Source organism: Callorhinchus milii, unplaced genomic scaffold, assembly GCF_018977255.1.
Source record: "Callorhinchus milii isolate IMCB2004 unplaced genomic scaffold, IMCB_Cmil_1.0 Scaffold11, whole genome shotgun sequence".
Lineage (NCBI taxonomy): Eukaryota > Metazoa > Chordata > Chondrichthyes > Chimaeriformes > Callorhinchidae > Callorhinchus > Callorhinchus milii.
The window spans coordinates 14,860,235-14,881,280 of NW_024704752.1; the positions used below are offsets into that span (position 1 = coordinate 14,860,235).

A 21,046-nucleotide genomic window follows, 5' to 3' on the forward strand; every position below is an offset into this window, starting at 1 on the left:
CTTTGGAATGGACCTCCTTCACCCATTGTTCCATAAGCAGATCAATAAACATGGTCATTAATTTACCAGATCTTTTCTCTCAATCAGTTGGTTCAGCACAACTTGGCCAAAAACAAATATATTTGGAGGTCAAATTTTTTTTAAAATAACACTGCGTTACAAATCCATCAAAGCTAGAAACTTAGTTGCTGAATGGAGAATAGCTTACAAAAGTCCTCTATAATTTCTCAAGACCACTTATAGTTCCTGATCAGAATTGTCAAACAAAAGATTGTAAACATGTTGTTGGTTCCCAGTTACTATGTATACAGATGACAGAAAGGAATGCAGCTTGAAGAGAAAGTCAACATTCAACAAAATACGATAATTACTGAGAAACCAAGAAAGTCCTACGGTAGGTGCTGATAGGCAAAACAAACCATTTCTCATTGCCCCCAATGAATGCTAATAACTAGTTCGACATTGATTGCATTTTATTTGTCATCAGCAGAACTTGAATGAAACTTTAAATCAAAAGTAAAATTAGAATTTTAGACTAGGCCTGGATAAGCTGCAATAGTTCTGCTGTGATACATAGATAGGTAAACATTCTTGTCTCTTCGAAGACTAATCAGGTCTCAACCACAAATGCTGATTATGTGCTTGTGCACCTCTAAGCTTACTTGTTTTCTTCTTGCAAGGTCCTCTTCTTCCCTTCGTTTTCTCTCCTCCTCTCGTCTTCGCAGCAGCTCTTCTTGATGACGGCAGATTTCCTCTTGTAGCTTTCTTTCCTCTTCCTCCCTTTTAGCCCTAAGCTCTGCCTCTCTCCTTTCTTGCTCCAGCTAAACAAACAAACAAAAAAATCATAAAAACAAACTTCGATGAAGATGAAACAGGAGCTTCTGGTGCAGTTTGACCACCTCCTGCCTGGTGCACCTTGTAGAAATAAAATCATCAAATACCACAAGTAAACATTTCACCAGAATGAGTGACCATAGTTATAGCATCAGAATAGGAATGCCAAAAGCATCATACATGAACACGTGAAACAGTAAAGACAAATGAATAGTTTAGAATACAATTTTTTTTAAAAAATTGGACTCTGGGTCTCATGCAGGACTTCAAGTCCACTGAGTAACCACTATGGCTAAGATATAAAATATTGTAATTAATTCCTTGCCTAAAAAGGAGCTGAGTGCTCCTGCTGCTCCATCAGGTTTGTTTTCCTGCCCAACTGCATTCTGACCCCTTTTCTTAGGAAATGCATTCTGCAGCTGCAAACAAAATGAATTCCAGACTCCTGCAAACAAAATGAATTCCAGACTGACAGCTCGTTATTAAGCACTTTCTCAAAAAAAGATATTTTTCACTCATTTACCTTGGCAGCTTTTCCTCTCTCCATCTGCTGGATCTGATCAACCGAGGCCCCTTGAGTGGGCGGGTCTACGGGCAAGTCCCAGACACTGCCGCCATCCCAACCTGAAAGAGAAAAGGAGAAGATGAATGAAATGGGAAAGCAAAAACTACCCGGTCGCTAAACCAAAGAAGAACTAACAGTTCATGTTTAAAACACTTTCCATAATGTCATTATACAAGTCGGCAAGAAAAGCCAGGCTGACCAATCCAAATCCATTGAAGTGCAGCCTTGCTGGCTGATCAAGTAGAACTGAGAATGCCATGTTCAGTCTGCATCCCAGGACAACTCGTCAGCCCTCTCACATGAGGAATTCTGGAGGCAGGGAGTAACGACAGAAAAAGGGAAACCAGAGATAATAAGACCCCATTTAGCACAATGGATATTCCTTACCATGGATACAGCAATAACGCAGGCGTTTATAAAAATTTCTTAAGTTTTTTTAATTTAAGGAGTACATTAAAATAATTTGATCCACAAATTTGGGAGAAAGACTATAGTACGCAGATTATAGTACTTATGAAGATTTTTTAAAATGATTAAACAGATTACATTATTTATGGATTTACTGATTATACCAATAAAGTCTAGACTTCAATCACATGCACAGCTAGAAAGGGATGAGAAACAATATGATGCATTTTATACAAGCATCAGTCAAGAGAAGGAGATATTTGTCTCCTCAATCAGTTCCAGGGTTATGGCAGTCAATATATCCAAGCCACAGAATGAGATACTGGGAGAAAACTGCAAAGCAGTGACATAATCAAAAGGTTACAACGTCCAAAGTTTACGTATATTATCTGAAATGATTGTTAATGTTGGAAACTAAATTCCCAGTAACTAGCTGCTCCATTTGATAAGAATTCTAGAACGTTGTAGAAATCATATATACAGCTAAGAGCCATGTTTTCTGTTAACGCAATACTACTCTTTTTTCATCCTCCTCGTGTTTTTCTTTCACTTTGACCGTGCCTTCAGCTCCCCTCTCGACTCTCTATCCCCTCCTCGCTCCCTCCATTCCCTCCCTTCACCCTGACCATTTCCCCCCTGCTCGGGTCCTGACCCTACTGTCCAGCGCCTTGGGACGTCCTCCCGACATGAAAGGCGCTCTATAAATGGAATCTTGTTGTTGTTTTCATAGAAGATCTTTGTGTTGTAAACGATTTCAACTATTTTATGTATTGTTCCCAAAAATGCATATACATCTTGGTTTAAAGTGCCTGAGGCATTTGACAAAGTTAAGTACTTTGGCTAAAGCACGTTTATTTTGCAAGCTGGAAGAATCTGGTAAATGATATTTACCTGAGGGCTGTGATGATGGAGTTTGTAACTCCCATATGGAACTGTTGTCAGGCACAGCCATGGACCTTGTTACGGGAGGTATCAGACTTTGTTCGGAGGATCTGAGTGCAGATAAAAAGGTTAAAATAAATTTTTTGGATTAAGACCCAATTTGGAAGTGTATTAAAATGCTTCCGCATGGCGCTTCATATGCTTTTTATAAATAGAAGATTATTCAGGGAACGAATATGCTTTTAGACGGGTATTTAGCAGGCAAGTTTACTGATAGCTACACCCTATACCCAGTGATCACACTGACTTGATTTTTTTTGCACATAATATTAATGGCATCAGCCATCAGTAGTACTTTTGTATAAAATTTATTTTGTAGACGTGCTAAACGATAAGAGTTAATTGAGTATCTACTGGCTCAGTTACTATATTTTAGTGCTAACAAGAAAACAAAAGTATCCAGTTTTTTAAAGTATAATCTTTATGAACTGATCTGGATTAGTCATGTTTCAACAATCTGTTTTGTGTAACTCTTGTGATACATGAGTCTTATCTGTTATCCATGTTCCTATTCTAGGGTTGTTCCACCATTCGTCTGCCAGACATTAATGATAGTATAGGTTTACACAGATAGTACACAACTACAGTGGAGCCTGCAACGATCCCAGCCCTCCTCCATGAATGCCGAGTGCATGGCATGAACAAGCCAGCCATCTAAAATGCACAATGTGTGAAATCGATGGTAACCTAATGACCTGGAAATTGGTCATTTTAGTTCAGACACTAACTGATCGGCTGCATCAATGCGGAATAAATGGAGTTTACGTGCTGTTTGCATTGAAAGAATAAGTCCTGCAGCAAGTATGTTAGAACGGGACTGCACTACATTTTAGTTAACACTGTATAAAGTTATTTTTGCCTCTTTCCGCAATCCCAACAAGTCAGAGCTTTCAAAAAAGGATTTTTGGTTCAGGCAGGTGTCTGATACATGCAGAAACCCACAATATATAAAATACAAAACAAATTAAAATGTGACCATTCATTTTGATGACAAAATGAGGTACTAAATAGTGAACCTGAACCAGAGAAACTCCTTAAATGTGTTTTTTTTAAATCAAATAGCAAAATAAAAATTCAGAAGCATTTTGCGAAATCAGCTTGCATCAACCACATTCTTCCCAGACTACCCTTTTACAACCTTGTTATAATGTATAGAGAAACCTCTCAAAATCCTTTAATCCCACAATTTTACCTTAATTTCAAAGCCTGGAATTGCTCCAGAATCACAGCCAGTTGTTGTTGTTGCTGCTGCTGTTGCTGCTGTTGCTGCTGCGATGTTATGGACCCCACAACTGCCTTTTGTTGGTGTGCTATGGCTTGTGCATACTGTTGCCTTAAAGAGAAAACAAGACAAATGTTGCTGTGTTTTTCATAAGTTGTACCTTCTACGTGCACATTTACGCCTTCATGAAAATTCAACATTAAAAAAACAATGGAGAAGTCACCAATAACTTGACTTGGTTGGTTACTGATGGTAGAACACATCTGAAAGTAGTTCTCAGTAAATCCAACAGTGCAGTATAATGTACTTGGATAAGGAAAAGTGGTCAATGTAGATCACCACATTGCAATACATCCATCAGTAAGGAAAGACTAGAACTAGTTCTGTAATAATTATGTGTTTTCAGAATGTATCCATACTCGTCAGCTATTTTGTTATCTTACACTCCGAGCTCTCTAAATTACAACAACAACTTGCATTTATATAGCGCCCTTCACGCAGGGTAGTGTCCTGGAGCGCTTATTACAAGCATCATAAACACAAATAACCACTTTGCAGTGTGTATACTACCTGGTCATAAGCTGAGCCTGAAGAAACTGCTGGTACTGTATTTGCTGCATCTGAAACAAGTTCAAAGTAGCAAGTTCCTGTTGCCTCTTCAGTCTTTCCTGATCCAGGTCACCCTGAAAACAAGGTGAGAATCCTAATCATCAAGTCAGTTTCCAATGGTCCATTTCTTTTGCTTATATTTCGCTGTGCTTACCCAAGTGACTGTGGTTGAACTAACCTGAAGTTTAATCATTTGTTTTTCTATGGAGCATGGAAATACAATGTTACATTTATATATGTATATGTTATATATACACACACATTATTTAATTGTGCATTTAATGATACCTTTAAAGTCACACATAATGGTTCATTATAATGAATATTTCTCTTAATGTATGTCAGTCCGCTTACCAGCAATGGAGGAGGAGAAGGTCCTGGAGCAAATGGCACTCTGCCCCACATCTTTATAACTTCTCCCAATGGCTGAAAGCCTTCGTCACAGCCTCGTTTTACAAGCAAAGACATTGTGAAGTAGCCTGCCTGGAACCACTCTGCCATCTCTTGGTTGCTGAAAGGCCCTAGAGTGTAGACCATTAATATATACATTATATATTATACACACACACACATTTCAAAAATGTTAAGTAATGCTCTGATCAGCACATCAACAAATGGTCTCTAAGGCACACCTCAAACAGACCAGTTATTATTTCCGCTCTTCAAAAAGAGCATTACTCACGGGATTTAAGTCCTTATCAGTTTCTTATATTGTACAACTTCACCTGGCTTTCACATAAAATTTGTACTTCATTTTTTTGGTGATGTCCTTGCAAATCAAAACCTTGCTTCAAGGTGGACAAGCAGAGGGGAAGCTCAGCTCACCAGTGCTCTATATTGGTAAACTGTATGGATTTAGAGGATAAACTTCAGCAATATCGCCAAAGCACATCGAGTTTATCAAACCTTTCCTCTTATCAACCTGCACTTAAAATGTTCACAGGGATTAGTTTAACAGGGTGCAATAATGCTGATTGAGCTTCAGATAAGTTGTAAATTTATCAGAAAAAAACTTTATTCTTACCTCAGTGCTCATATTAGAGCAAGACCTACCAATTACATTTCCAATTGACTATAGGTTCTTAAGATTTTGAAGAAACTTCCTTATGGGGAGATCCTTCTTCCATTGTTGCCTTGGTCTACATATTAAATATTACCCTCAAACTATTGCAACTAAACATTAGCAACACCAGCTAAAACCTAGATAACCCTACATTTGCTTAAGAATGAAGAATCTGAAATATGGAAGAATAACCTAGGATAACATCTTACAACTAATAATATTGAATATAATACCAGTAGAAATCAATCTGAAAACAGGAGACTCAAAATATTAGTAGTGCTGTCCAGTATTCAAAAAGCAAAAGCTATTCAATAATTACCATTACAAAAAACTGGGAATTTTTGTGATGTCAATGTGCATACCTTGTATTTCTCCTTGTGGATCTTTATAAAACCACTTCATAGCAGCATCGTGGGACAAGGGTAAGGTAGAGGATTTAGTCCGTTTTTCCTGAATTTTCGTCGACAGTCTTTCGTCATCTAAGGCATTATCCTGTAATGATGCGACCATCTTCTCAGCTTCCTAAATGGGATAGATTATTATTTGAGGATTATGTCCTTTTCAGATTCCTAAACATGAATGAGTGCCTTTTCAGTTCTGGCATGACGTGAACTTAACCATGTCAAAAGCCATTTTCGAGCCACCTCAAAAAACCCATATTAAGATTTGCACTCAACCATTCAATTTCACACTGTTTAACAAAATGTTGTCACAGTACAAGCTTTAGGGAGATTCATAACCGTTTGGATGGCACAGCACAGGATAATTATAAAAATTACAACACACTGAAATTCTTTCATTTGTAACCAAGCACTATAAATGCTTCTTTGCTAGGGAGATTGAAACAAATAAATTCTGAAATTTTAGGTAACAATTTGTGCATAAACAAAATCATTCAAATATGAAATTTTGTGTTAATTATGTTTCTTTATAAACAAGCATTTTAAAAGCACATTCCACCATTAGATCTAATTGGCAGTCAACGGTTTTCTGTTGTCGAATACCTGCTCAAGGTGTTTTAGTCCATCATCATCATTGTCTTGAGGTATGCTCACGTTTGTGACAACTGTGGTCACAGATGAGGGAGATGGTGACGATTTAGAAACAGTAGCAATGGGAACAGCAGAGACAGCTGGTGTTTTCTTTTGAGGAGGTGAAGAGGCTGAGGTATTCATCTCTAAACAGAAAAAAACAGAAAAAATGATACTCCCAACTTTAAAACCCAGAACATCATTTACTTTACATGAAGCATCGACATGTCACAGCTATATTTTATAGCAGCTCATACCTTCACTAGCAGCAGGTCTACATTTCTCTGTAGCCTCAATTTTGTTATTTTTTTCTGGCTTCCTTTCTTCTTTGTTGTGTGTGCTGGGAATCACGAATATGTGAGACTGTGAAGGAGGAGGGGGTAAAGCTGTGGAAGGAACAGCTTTTGGTTCTTCAGTTCTAACTGGTTCTGTAACACAAGGGTCAATTTTACACAAAAAAATATTAATTCATCTTCAATTTTCTTACATCCTGGTGAGCTCATAGTTTCAAACAATAACATTTCCCATTCAGCAAGTAATACAGCAGTAATTTTTTTATATAAAGTTTTATCCCCTGTCCTGTAGATACACAAACTCACTTCTAGTTTACAATACTAGTAAGTTCAAGCAACAAACCTTCAAAGGACTCTCTCTTTGTCGTCTTATCAGGCTCCTTAGCTTCTTTCTCATTTTCTGAATTGGATCGCTCATCACCATCCTCCACAGGTTTAAAGTCCAATTCTTGTTCTTCTGGAATAGGCTCCTTTGGAGCTTTCTATGAAACACAAAATTTAAAACAACAGTAAGACAGGAGTAAGATTTCTTTGGACTATTCTTTAAAAAGGTCACAGTAAACTAGCCTTTTACTGCCACTGGCTAATTAAACAAGTGGCAATGTGACAAATATGCATTACTTATTAGTTGAGATATGTAACAACTTCAGCATTTCTGATACATGTGGAATTATGTTATACATACAGATTACAAAGGCATTGTACTACTGATGCAAATCCAGCTAAGTACCTTGAAGAAAATTCCTAAAATGCACCTGGCCTATTTATGAACCCAACATTTAATCCATCACAGGCCATTGTGTTCATTTTTTTTAATCAAAACAAAGGATATTAGTCTTTCCCCCCACCAAAGTTTTATATAAAACCACGTAATTAACTGCTGCTTACCAAAAAAAAATGTTTTGGTCACTTAAGCTGAAAAGGTGAATACATTTACATAGTGCCTTTCACGTTGGGAGGATATCCCAAAGTGTTAGTTAGTCTAGGGTTAGCACCATCATTTCTGAAAAGTGAAGTCTGATAGAAACTGATGCTGGCTACTATCCATTAAAATCTGGAAGAAAATCCTCTCTCACTCATACTGTAGTGTACTTCAGCTGAATGCTACGATATTGCACACATATAGCTTTGAAGACTATCTGGAATTCGCCAGTTGGGAAAACAGTAAACATTACAGAATGCTCATTCGTTATGAAGAACTTCCTAAAGAACCTGAAGGTCAATTGTTACTGGTCCCTTTCAAGTTTTCAATGAACCATGGGAATCCTTAAAGGATATTATTTCAGAAATTGCAACAGAAGACTTAAGATTAATATTGGTTCCTTCTGTGGCAATTATGGCAATTTCTTGGTGATTGTAGGTGACAAATTTTGGTTACGGTCAAGAGAAGTAACAATGCATTTACATCTGCCCAAATCCCACTGTAACTTTGGTGAGGATTTGCTATTTATGAGAATGGCTAAAAGTTTGAGATTATATTTTATGGACTATATTACTGCACTTTATCTGCTAAATGTTAAAAAATTAAATACTGACAACAAGTAAACTAACGGTGATGTTACAGGTCCTTAAGCAATGTTTAAAAGGTCAATAGAATAGAGACAAGCAATCAAGGTTTACTGGTGTTCGTAATCAAGAGACAATCTTCACTGTTAACTAAGTTATGTATCAACATGAGACACAGATTAAGTCATGTTGCAACTTGCGATAATTTCCACCACCCTTGCGCCACTGATCAAGGTGCAATTGTTTAAATTAGCTTGAATAAGATAATTTATTAATTTGTTTTTTATACAGGAATTTCAATGCAGAAATTTCCAGCACAGAAGACATGTAAATTTGTATACTGAATAGAACAGGAAGGCACTATATTGTACTTCTAAATCCACAATTTGGGTCACAAATAATTGTTGCCAACTTTATAAAAAAATAAGTTAATCACCTTAATCTTCAAGGACATAAATGCACCAGAAGAATCAAATGTTCCCGTCTCCTCTTCTGCATCCTCTAGACACCATTCTGGCAAGCTGTCCCTCTCATCCTCCAGACTGCCACTGCCAGAGGGCACTCGTCTGTACCCTCGTTCATCATCCCGATCTCGAAAATCAAACTCAAACCTTCTCCTGCGCTCCAAAACCTCCCTCCACCCTGCAGATCGAGGAGCATCTGCTAAAAAAAAATTTTTTAAGATATAGACTGAATACAGCAAATAATGGCATTTTGTGGTGATCTTGCAAAATTCTGATCGCAATGCTGGTAGCAGCAAGCGGCGATAAGAAAATATTAAAATTCCATGTATAAGTTGTACCTTCATATCTATTTTCAGGCCTTGTAAGTATATCAAACGGACCTAAGACCAATTTTAGATGGGGAACAAAAAAGTTATTGAAGTTTCAGTTTTATGAAAGATGCATCTTATTTTACAACTTGTAAAGATATACATCAGATATTTCTAATAAAAACAGCAACCACAAAAAGGACAACTTTAAATATCAAAGTTGATAAGGGGGATAAACAACTAAAAGTAGACAAATTGTGTGAATGACAGCATAGTGCAATTAATTACCAATTAAAGATAACTTAATCCAGGTGGCTGCTGTAACATTTCTACATCTTTTTGAATAATTCAAAATTTGCTTCGAATGTTCTATGTATTCTATATTTCTCTACTTGAACACACTAAAATGTTTTAAGAAAGTTATCAAAACTTCTTGATTTAAGAACACTATTATTTGATGAATCAATAAAATCCAATAAACAATTTGCACTTTGCCAATAGCAACCACACACGAGTGCCAGGAGATATCAATGCATTTATATTGTTAACTTAAATAAATGTGAAATCAATCAGCCTGGCCTAAAGCTCATGATTTTCCCTGAGCACCTCCCCACCCAATTTTTCTGCTTTCAAATCGGATTATCCACATTACTGCGTGCTCTGAGTATAATGTTTTGGCCCATTTTTCAGATGACTTCACATTGGCTCTGTATCTGAATCAGTATTAAGGATGTCATAGAAGAATCAGTAACATTATGACTTTTCTCTACTTAAGATAGCCGTCTGTGAATTCACAAACCTTTCACTTTCCAATTCAGAGCCGCATTACAATTTATGAGTGTCATTCCTTAATTAAGAGATGAGGCCACTAACCTGCATTCCTAGCATACAAAACTGCCAGTAATAACAGCTGCTGCCATACTCAGTCAAAAGGACACAAGAAGTGATGTGGGAAACAGAAAATTCTCACTGGTGAAGTAAGAGGTGTCTTAATCAAAGGTTATACAATCAAATGAGGTAGTGTATTCCATCATTCACCTCCCATCTACTCAGAATAGAATGATAAATGAGAAGCTTTTTAGCATTAGGCCAAGCAAATTATTCACAACACAAGTAGGCCAATCTGCCTATTAAGCGTGTTCAGCCATCCATTTTATTAGATCTTAGCAAATTAACTTTAATACCTGGGCTATGAGTCCGCCACCTGTCACCTTCTCGACGAGGCCCTGCTAAACGCCAACCTCCATCATCCTCCTCACCATTCTGTTCATCTCTACAGACACGCCAGTTGTCACTTTCCGAACGTATAAATTCATGTTTTCTTGTTGTTGATGTTCCCACTTCTTCAAAAGTTGGTCTCACTTGATGGAAGAGAAAAAGATTTAATTAACAACCAGACAGCTGGCAGAGATTACAGCCTTGAAACCACTTTTGTTTAAATATGTACTGAAGTGTTCATGAGCTGGTTTTAAAGTAGTTAAAATATTGGACCATTTTAAGATAATGGCAGCTATTTTGTAAGTTCAAGCTCTCCGGGATGCTGCCCCGTGTGAAGGGCACTATATAAATGCAAGTTGCTGATGTTGTTGCAGGCCTTTGTGCTTCAGAACGTTGTTACTGGAATTGGGGTGGAAAGGTGTTAGCCAATATTCTTTGATATTTTATGTTTTGCATTCTACAAGTAGATATTAAATATGTATTTTCCTACAAAATAGTCAATACACTTAACAGTAAATTCAGTGAAGCAACAGGTTTAAAATAAAATCTGATTCTCATGTGTCTTACTACTCTTTATCTGCCTGTTCAAAACAAATTACTATGTTATTCTTCAAACTATTGAAAGATTGTGCCTCCTCACGTGTCCCACAAATCAAACTAATTTCAGCTTTATAAAACTTCTTTGGAAAAAAGGTTAATCAGATTGTAACTCAAGAGTAATCTGGGTCAGTGATCCATCAAGAATGCTCGGTAGGAACTCGGCTTCCTGTCATGATGTTTTCTACTCTACTAACAAGCATATACTGTTGCTTTTAAATTAGGGCTTGGCACAAGACATCTGACATCACATGAGAAGCCAACTTAATGAGACCTTGTGATGCCTTTTACACTAAAATTTAATTGCATGAATATTTAAAGGGAAATGAAAGTCTAAACAGAGTAGTTATTTTGTTCAGCTGTCTTTACACATGCAGAAACCCATCACGGTAGTTCAGAGCAACGTTGTCGAACTAGAGGTTTCAGTGTGGCTCACAGCCACCTCAGCTTCAGCAGAAAGTATGTGTCTTAGATAATTCCTGCTGATAATTTGCTTGCAGTGTGCATGGCTATTTAAACATGTTATATGCATATACATTTTACCAACACGTATCTCTCAGGGTGGAGAGAAAAAGGAACATATTGGCAAAATCAGCTTGTCTATTAGAAGAACCATCTACCAACTTTATAATAGTAGCACAATAGCACTTGAGGCAGATAATGGAGAATGACCCAGGCCTCTATAAATAATGTTGATTACATGGCAAGATGATAAAGAACATGAAATATTAGATGTAGGTCACAAAAGGGATAGCGGAATTTTAACAGAGGCATCCGCTAAATTCCTCGACACAAATCTGTCTGAAAGCAAGTTGAAATAAATCAGAAAGTGAAATACCATGAACAGAACTTAGTAATTCTCTCTAATTGAAATCATAATTGGCCACCTGTAGGCAAAAATGACCAATCGTATTAGTTGCAAAAGGAAATAACAGATCACATTGTATATACCCCCACTTCAAAGCCATACAGCCGGATAAAGATTACCTTGTAGGACTGTACACAGAGTTATCTTCAGGGTCCATTGTGATAACACACAAACATTCAGACTCATCCCTCAAAGAACCAACTCAAGTTTAGGCTCTCAGTAAGAAGAATCCTGAAAAACCTTCGCATTGTGGTAAGTTAATACTATGAAATTAAATTATTAAGACTTAATTTTAATATTGCACTGTATGGGACGAAGTAAGAGAGATTCTGTAATTTTATTAAAAATGTCACGTTTTGAAAATAATCTAATACGAGCGTTTTCCTTTGTAAAGTATTAAAATGCAACTAAGCAGGCTTTTTGACTTGTAAAAACTTCTGTAGGCATAAGCACCAAGAATCCATTCAAATTAATTAGAAAGCTGAACTGGCTTACTATATGTCCCAAATTTCTGTTTCAATAAAGCTTTAAAAGCCATTTGGAAGATTATTTGTAGAAACTAGCTTTGAAAAAGGCTTTAACAACATCCTAGTGAAGTAGACTGTTTGTATTCTAGTTATGGATAAAAGAGGAGAAAAAAAAATCAATCAACTATCTATATCTTAATTACTCAGTATACTCTGTAGGAATTTAACAGTATAATTTTTTATGACTTAACACCAGCTGAATTCAATTATTTGATATATATAATGTGCAAGTAGGTGATCAAAATAAATTCAATAAATTTATTGAATAAAATATTGAATAAAATAAATTCAAATTCAAATGTTGCTTTCAAACTAAATCAAAGTTCAGTATTTTAGCTTATCCACATATATTCAAAGTATGGTAGTTTGGAAAATCAAATTGAGAAATAAAAATCGATCTTAGTTAACATGCATGACCTCGCAACAGAATGAATTATACATCTTACAAACAGCCCCAAAGAAATACAAACTTGTAAATAACACTTCAAAATGTGATATTCTGCTTTTAGACAATATTTTATAAGGTTAACCAGATTCTAAACCTAAAAGCTTTATGGTGTTATATAATAAACCAACAGAGAAATAATTTTATACAATCAAACAGATTTCAACTAGTTCTTCATTAGTTCAATTAAACTTAGATTGGAAGGATTTTCCAACACACCAATAAAATAAAAAGGAGGAAAACAACAAACTACAGGATTCACATTAAAAAAAATGTTGCCAAGTCCTATTTATGTGCAAAACCACAACTGCACATTTTGATTCATCAGTGATTTAAAATATAGAAATACTTTATCTAATAGTTAACAAAAACTCTTTAATTCATAAAAACCTGGTATCTCAATATTCTAAAATGGCACAATCCAAACACAATACATGAAAATAATATTTGTGATATTTGTGTATTTCTACCCAAACATTTCGATTTCGTAATTTGATTGCAGAAAATTAACATCTATATACAATGATCTTGCTATCTTGCATATGTATCAGATTGAGACTTTCTTGGAAGATTGTAATCTGAAGAATGTTCTTCAGAGAACTGAAGAAAAACAAGTCTGGAATTCTATTTTTCTATTCCTTTTACTATCTTCCCCAGCCCAAGTATCATTCGGAAAGCAGAAAGCTATCCCACTGCTCAATGGTAAGGACTGAAGGTTAAATTAACAAATCAACAAGTTAAATAAGTAATCCACCAATAAATTCCATAGCAAAAACAGGAACAGCCATTAAAAGCAGAGAAAAGCTTTAAACGAATGTGTCTTAAGAAAACAGAAACCCATAATCATATTTCAGAGTCTCCAAAAAAGACACTTCCCCATATGTATGTCACCTACAAACAGACATGCCCGTTGTCCGAAATGGAAAGCGCAATCGCCCTGGAGGAAAACACCCTGCTTATCTCATTCTGGAGCTTTAAGCAGACGTTGGTGAGAACCAAGGCTTGAGGACCTGAGTGTGCTTTGCTGCAGTTTAACCAGCTAAAAATGTATAGGTTGGGAGGAGCACTGTCTGCATCCCTGACACTGCTTGCAAGGCTAGGACCACCTAACTGTTAGGCCTTTGCCTTGCAGAGTTAACAGGAGCCAAATGGGAAGAATACCCGTATCCAGTGAACCATCGGTCTGCCTCCCCAGGCTGGCTGGTTCTCATCAGAAATGCCTTGGAGTACTGCAGATCTACCTGGCTCAGGAGCCGGTTTATCTCCAAGGAGACCCCACGTATCTCCCTCAAGAAGGATAGTAATTAGTTGATCATTAGCTATAATTGTTAATACTAGACAATATATTTCACAGCTAGCCACAGAGGGGAGTGAATAATGGGCACTACATTCAAGGACAATACACCACTTATAATTCCACAGTACAAAAGATTTTTCACGAAGGATGGACACAGCAACCTCAAGATGGAAGTTCTCTCCTGTAAAAGCCTCCTATACATTCAGGACATCTGGTCAACTCTGGTGGAAATGAGATGGCGCTGGATGTTACTGACTTTCTCGGGAGCATTTGTTGCCCACTGGCTCTTTTTTGCCTGTTTCTGGTATTTGCTGGCATACGTGAATGGTGATTTCGATGTGCCAGATCATAGTATTCCTCCTGAAAACCATACCATCTGTGTGAAATACATTGACACCTTCACAGCAGCTTTCTCCTTCTCACTGGAAACTCAGCTGACAATTGGCTATGGAACCATGTACCCTGATGGAGACTGTCCAGCTGCCATTGCGCTACTTGCTATTCAGATGCTGTTGGGTCTTATGCTGGAAGCTTTAATTACAGGTAACTATTATCCAAAGATTGCTAGAAATAACGTGGACCCAAATTTCACTATGCAATTCTGAGCGGTGTTTGGAGTCTGCAAGTATCAAATATTCTGTTTTTTTAACTGCTGCAAAATAGCAAGAATACAATATTAAAATCTCTTCTTCCTCTGCTAAACATACAACAGTATTGAGAATTGTGCAAACCAAGGATTACTTTAAAAAAGCCAATGCGGTTTTTAATTTATATATCCCTCTCATTTTCAAACTTGGCTTGAAAGCCCCATTCCTTGGCTCCCAGCTTAGCTTTGTTATATTAATGGTTGGTTATGAGACACTCACAAGTGTCTATGTAAATAACACAAGAGTGGAGCGTATACAGTCACTGCCATCAGTTTCAGCATTTACGAATGCTCCGCGATGCGCTGGCGTGAAGGGCGCTATATAAATGCAAGTTGTTGTTAATGGGATCTAGTATTTATTGCAAATGTTCACATCTTTCTTCCAAAATCTTACTTATAATAATTTATATTTTCAGGTGCTTTTGTGGCAAAGATTGCTAGACCAAAGCTAAGAGCAACTGCAATTAAATTCACTTACTTTGCCACTGTGGGACATCATGAAGGAAAACCATGCCTGATGTTCAGAGTAGCCAACATACGCCAAAGTCCATTAATTGATGTTAAAATTACTGCAATTCTCTACCAAGAGTACAAAAGCCAACATCTTCACCAGACCAGTGTTGACTTCCGCACTGACCATTTAAGTTCGAACGAATGCCCATACTTTGTCTTTCCACTCATGTTTTATCATACGATTGATCAACGCAGCCCTCTTTATCCACTGATTCAGGGAAAGGTGCGATCGCACTTTGAGATCGTCATCTTTCTGTCAGCAAAACAAGAAGGTACAGGAGAGACTTGCCAGAAACGAACCTCGTATATTCCCGAGGAAATTAAGTTCAGTCAACAGTTTGCCTCCGTGATGAGCCATAATTCCAAAGGGTACTACAAGATTGTCATGGATAACTTTGACAAGACGGTTTCAGAATTTTGTGCAGTGTCCAGTCCCAAAGATGTGCAGCGGTATGACTTCATCAGCATTAACGGTGATCCTGTTGATTCTATCATTTTCCGAGATAGTGCTGTATGAATACCTTTAAGACTGCTTCAAAAGATAAGCGGTCAGCTGGAATACTAATACCAATTTACTGCCATTGCTAGAAATGCCATTACTTTATTACCAGAAATATGTGTACGGTTTGATATTAACACTGCACGTATTTACAGCTTCAAAACTAATACTCACGTTACACCTAGATTTTCAAAATACACAAAAATTCAATTCTATAATTTTTCCAATCAATAATTCTATAGTAAGAGAACTTTTCTTGAAATGAACTGAGTTTTACTGCACAATGACTCAAAACATGTTATCATTCCAGATTTGAAATGCCCTGCCTGAACTAATATTTATACATTCAAAGCTATTTAAAGAACACAAATTAAATCAATGCGTAAACTGGGTGGACAGTCCTTTAATTTCTATGTCTGCTCTCAAATCCCAGTCAGATTTATGGCTTTAAGGATCATAAGTGAAATTCATTTTCCCAATAAATGGCGCCTTCACCCCCACTGGGTTAAACTACTCCAAGGAAGCAAAGCTTTACAAAAGAATACCCAATAATGCAACAGTTCCTTTTCATTCTAGATCGATGAATCCAAAGCTCCTATTGTGTTATTACAAGTTATTGATTTTGTACAAATGTGAGGCCAGTGTTACAGAGATAATAGTGTAATGTAATGCAGTGCTTTTATCACTGTGTTTTCAAACATCCTCATCAATGTTTAAAACAAAAATGTCTCGTCAATTTTCAGTCTGTGTTCGCGCGCGCGTGAGGAAGCTTGGAATGAAGTACTATAAGGGGAATTCTGATGTTGGAATCCAATTTTTTTTTACATCTAGCCCATATTCTACTGGTCTAAGCTTCCTCAATGCTGACACTCGGTGAAGTAAAAAGTTCATTCCGTGCCCCAACACCATTATCCTTCACCTTGAGCGTACAAATGAAATCAAAATGTTTATAAATACGATACTTTGTGAAACTTAAGTTGTAAATATGCCAACATGAGCTGAAACAAGAACGTCCTAAAACAAGCATCAGAGACAGAGCACTGAGAAACCTATAGATTTCCCAACAGACGATCTTTCTCTACAGCAAATCAGGAAAGAAACAAATTGCCATTTTGAGAAGAATGGTGAACGATTTTTGAAACCTGCATCAATCAAACCTCTTCCACTTATGGTCCTTATTCCACTTATTGGTGTTTCATGTAACAAGCGTATGTTTATAACCAAAAGTAGTAAATAGTGCATTAAAACAAAAGTTAGTTACATTAAGAATTTTAAAAAAGTACTTTGATGTGTTTAACCAAGGTCATAAGGATATAAAAAAAATTAAGACAGAATATCTTTGTGTATTCTATTTATTAAATGTGTTTTGACAATATTTTAGACTACCTTCTTCATCCATATTGTGTGTGTATCAAATTTCTTAAATGTTAAAAGCAAAGACTTCGAGGAAACCAGAAGAAGAAAAAAAACACAGGTGCAGAAACAGGTACAGCTCAACACTATCTAGAACAACTGTTGTGAACATTACTTGGCCTCATTTAGCAAATCTCAAATTTTATACACATGTAAAGAGATGATGACCATCTGAATCATTTGTCCATCATTAACTACATACAATAGTGCTTTTGCAACATCTATAAATTTTCCAACCACAGTTACAAAAGCTATTAATAAGAACTCTAGAATGTTAAACTAGTGAAGGACCTTTCGGGTAATATTTCACTCCCATCATTTTTGAACGGGGCTATCATATCTAAATTACTAGAGTCAAGAGGCACAATGTGCATTTTAGTACACAGAGGAGGGTGGCTATGAGAAATAAGCAGATAATAAAATTAATACACTTAGCAGAAAAGCTAGAATTAGATCCTACTTCTAGTTTGTCAAAGTGTAATGTTTCTTTCAATCTCCCCATTGCTGCTCACAAAAACGACAATGTTAAAGATACCAATAAACCGTAAAACTGAATATTCCAAGTCTCAGTCAAAAATCTAACACAATGCTATCAAAAATCCTCTGAATTTTTTTTGAGAATTTATCAAAATGTAAGAGCAAATATACTTAAAAAATTTATTGTAATATCAAATTTTGTTAAATTAGGTTTTCAAAATTGCAAAATATCCTTTTAGGACCTGTAACATACATGTGGTTAGTCTTAGATATTTGTTTTCACAATGTGAACTTTTGCACTTCAATATGGAAAGTTGCTTTCTTTAATGATCACAAATTCAGCCTCTGCCGAATGAAATTACTTCCAAGTTTGAATTTAAAATCCAATAGATTAAATTTAGTCACAGCGCTTATGACATCAATGTTAGGGATAGTTTCCAACTTGTGCTAATATCAAACTGAACCAATAATTTGCCAAGAAAATGTATTTGAAACATCATTTTATTATTGCGTCATATTAAAGTTGCACAAATTCTAAAACAAATATTCAAGTGTTTTTTTAACATGACAAACCAATGGTTTCTACCATACCTGGTTTTGTAAGGAATCCAGAGGTTGAAGAGAGGAAGTCATTTTGAGTGCACAGGCTGGGATGTTGGTCCTTAACATGACTTGAACCTGAAGTAACAGATATACTGAATTCAACCAGTTGCTCTTCAGAAAAAAATCAGGTTAGGAAATGTGGATAGCTCAAAGCATAAAATAGTATTCAGTGCATAATTAAGAAACTCCTGAAATTGGTGAGAAATTTGATGTATACGTACACCTGTTCACAAACAAGTGAATGATATCACAGCAGTCCTCCTTCACCGATTCCCAAAGAGATGGAAAAGGGGCAAAGAGAATTAATAGGGCTTATTCTGATCAACAATTCAAATATTCTCCTGAAGAATGTCTGGTTAGCAGTCCATTTATCATAGTCTGAGTGCAATTTTACACATTTTGGGTGCCACTCTCTTCACTATTTCTTCATTTACCCATTGACACAGCAGTCATCCTTGAAGCAATTTGAGAATAAGCATCAATTAATTTGAATTAGTTAGTATGGACCAGAAACTTGGTTGAAATTGCTCCAAAATGGCGTAGTCTAAGATATTTAGAGAAAGGAAACTACACTTCAAGCTAGGTCGAGAGGTGTAACAAAATGTTTTACCCCCAAAAAGCCACATTGTCCTTAGTGTATTACTCCAAAATGTAAAAGCAGGATTATAGCCAGCTTAGCAAGATCAGGTCATTCTGCCACTTCTTTCCTTTAAAGAGCTATTTAACTTCACAAGAATTACTAAGAATGATTTTCAAATATTATACTGACCTGGATCTTTTCGCCCTGGTTTTTCAAACCGCCGTTCTCCCCTGTTAAAAGTAAAAAACATTAGGTTTCCTCCTTGTTACAATCCAAAGGGGAAGTACAATAAGATTCAATATAAACAGCTTAAAGAATCTGAAACTATTCCAAGAAGATACAAATGCATACAAAATACTTCAATTAGAAAGTATCTTTAAATATCTAAACTTTTATGGTGCAGACTAACTTTCTAGAATGTATGAATATTTCACCTTTGTGCAGTTTGTCAAGGTGCCTAAAAGAATACTCCCCTCCCACAAAAAAACTTATGAAGTTAAAAGGGAGGTATGGTTGAAGAAGTCCCTTTGGATCATTGATCTCAATCTTCCAGAATACCCAAATTAAATCTTCCCATACTACATCAAGCAATTTATTAAATGAGTCCAAAGACCATGGCTCTACCACCCCTCCTGATTAAGTAATTCGAATTATTAATATTTAATCCTCTGTGCGGACAGACAATCTCATTTACCACTGACTGTATTTTATTCGAATGCCATTTATTTGAAAGCCACTGCCATTCAATGTCATTTTTTCCACTGCAAATCTCATTGTAACCTCTTGTGGGTAAATACAAAAGATAGCAGAAAATAGATGTCAATTTGTAATTTCTTTGAAAAACTAAAATATGCTCAAAAGTACACATCAATCAGTATTCTCTTAAACTGCACACATTGGGGTCTCAATGCCACACTCATCCAGACACTCACCTTTCTTCCCAGCTTTGTGATCGATGCATTTCTCGACTCCCTCGCCCAAATCCCACTTCTCCTTCATCAAAACTTCTTTGGTAAAAACCCCCTTCACCACGCCCTCGACCTGGAACACGGGGTTGGGAGAAAGAAAGAAAGAGTGATAAGAATATCATAAACAGTAATTGCACACAGGCCAGTTTTATATCAATTTGAAACTTGTATTAGATGATTAGTCCCAGATTAGTACAAATTTAAGTTACATTCGTTCTCCAAAAATATATATGTTATACTTGTACTGACTTTTTAAACCTCATGTATATTTCCAAAGCGTAATCCACACAATTCAAATGCCACCCAGTGGCAGCAAATCAGTACTGCCCAATTTACCTGGTACAGTGCATATGTAATTGCAGTTAAAGGCAAAAAGCAATATTCTAGTAACAATGCAGGTCAACACTTTCATTTGGAATTATTAGCAGATCATCCATATAATTATGTATCCAGCCAAATAAGTTTGTAAAAGAACACACTGTGCTAAAATAGAAGAACTCGTCAGAGGAAAAAGATCAATGTCATACCAATATCCGACACTCCAGAATGTTTAAGGTAAATCCTGTAGAGTGCAATACTACGAACCAGGTGCCTGCTCATTGCTCTGCTTGACTCAATTTAAAATAGTCCAGGACAGGTTATTTCCTCCTACATTTTGAACAATTTCCATATTCTATACAACAGCAGAATGTATGCATTAATAATAATCCTTGCATTTGATACAGTTCCTTATCGCATCTTTGAGGCGTCTCAAAGCGCTTCAAAGGATATACTGTAAAGTGAATTGACTGTATATTTTGTGGGCGAAATGCAGCAGCCAATTGCACACAGCAGTGTCCCACAAACAGTCGTGGATTGAAATAAACAATTTTTTAAAAAAAGAATTATTATACCCGGAAAAAGCAATCCGCCAATCGACTAACAACCAGGTTCCTACTTACTGCTAGGTAAACAGAGGCGCCTGGAAGAAGGAAACTTGCCCAGCATTTTGCCCTGCCGGGAATTAAACTCAGGTCGCTCGTTTGCAATGCTCTAACCACTGAGCTACATGACTCCAATGGCCTCATATGCTGCATAAGAACCATACAGTCATCCAGCAGAAAAAAAACCACACTTCGATGCTGATACTTTAAATTTTAATGGAGTATAT

General features: G+C 36.5%; 2 protein-coding genes across 9 annotated transcripts in view; one reads left to right on the plus strand and one right to left on the minus strand.

Moving 5' to 3' along the window:
• gigyf2 (GRB10 interacting GYF protein 2) overlaps positions 1–21,046 on the minus strand; it is a 42,291-nt gene that overhangs the window by 12,360 nt on the left and 8,885 nt on the right. For 4 of the 8 annotated variants that reach the window (XM_007887670.2, XM_007887694.2, XM_007887662.2 and 1 more), the window contains exons 6-21: positions 19,861–19,969; positions 19,118–19,158; positions 18,337–18,423; positions 10,430–10,606; positions 9,276–9,317; positions 8,910–9,136; positions 7,311–7,449; positions 6,932–7,102; positions 6,648–6,820; positions 6,006–6,165; positions 4,935–5,101; positions 4,542–4,654; positions 3,942–4,082; positions 2,699–2,799; positions 1,358–1,458; positions 663–821 (exon numbers count right to left, since the gene is read on the minus strand). In XM_007887670.2, the coding sequence (XP_007885861.2) occupies positions 663–821; positions 1,358–1,458; positions 2,699–2,799; positions 3,942–4,082; positions 4,542–4,654; positions 4,935–5,101; positions 6,006–6,165; positions 6,648–6,820; positions 6,932–7,102; positions 7,311–7,449; positions 8,910–9,136; positions 9,276–9,317; positions 10,430–10,606; positions 18,337–18,423; positions 19,118–19,158; positions 19,861–19,969 (2,108 nt within the window). The remainder of the gene's footprint in view (positions 1–662; positions 822–1,357; positions 1,459–2,698; positions 2,800–3,941; positions 4,083–4,541; positions 4,655–4,934; positions 5,102–6,005; positions 6,166–6,647; positions 6,821–6,931; positions 7,103–7,310; positions 7,450–8,909; positions 9,137–9,275; positions 9,318–10,429; positions 10,607–18,336; positions 18,424–19,117; positions 19,159–19,860; positions 19,970–21,046) is intronic. The other 4 variants (XM_042339394.1, XM_007887711.2, XM_007887684.2 and 1 more) reach the window with 3 other exon arrangements.
• On the plus strand, positions 14,278–15,873 carry kcnj13 (potassium inwardly rectifying channel subfamily J member 13). Its single transcript, XM_007889198.1, has 2 exons — positions 14,278–14,740; positions 15,260–15,873. Exons 1-2 carry the CDS (start codon positions 14,278–14,280, stop codon positions 15,871–15,873), a joined length of 1,077 nt encoding a protein of 358 aa, XP_007887389.1.

Coding starts and splice junctions, on each gene's coding strand:
- kcnj13 (XM_007889198.1), top strand. CDS start 14,278: ATGGGCACTACATTCAAGGACAATACACCACTTATAATTCCACAGTAC. Junction 14,741..15,259: donor GCTGGAAGCTTTAATTACAG/GTAACTATTATC, acceptor TTATATTTTCAG/GTGCTTTTGTGGCAAAGATT.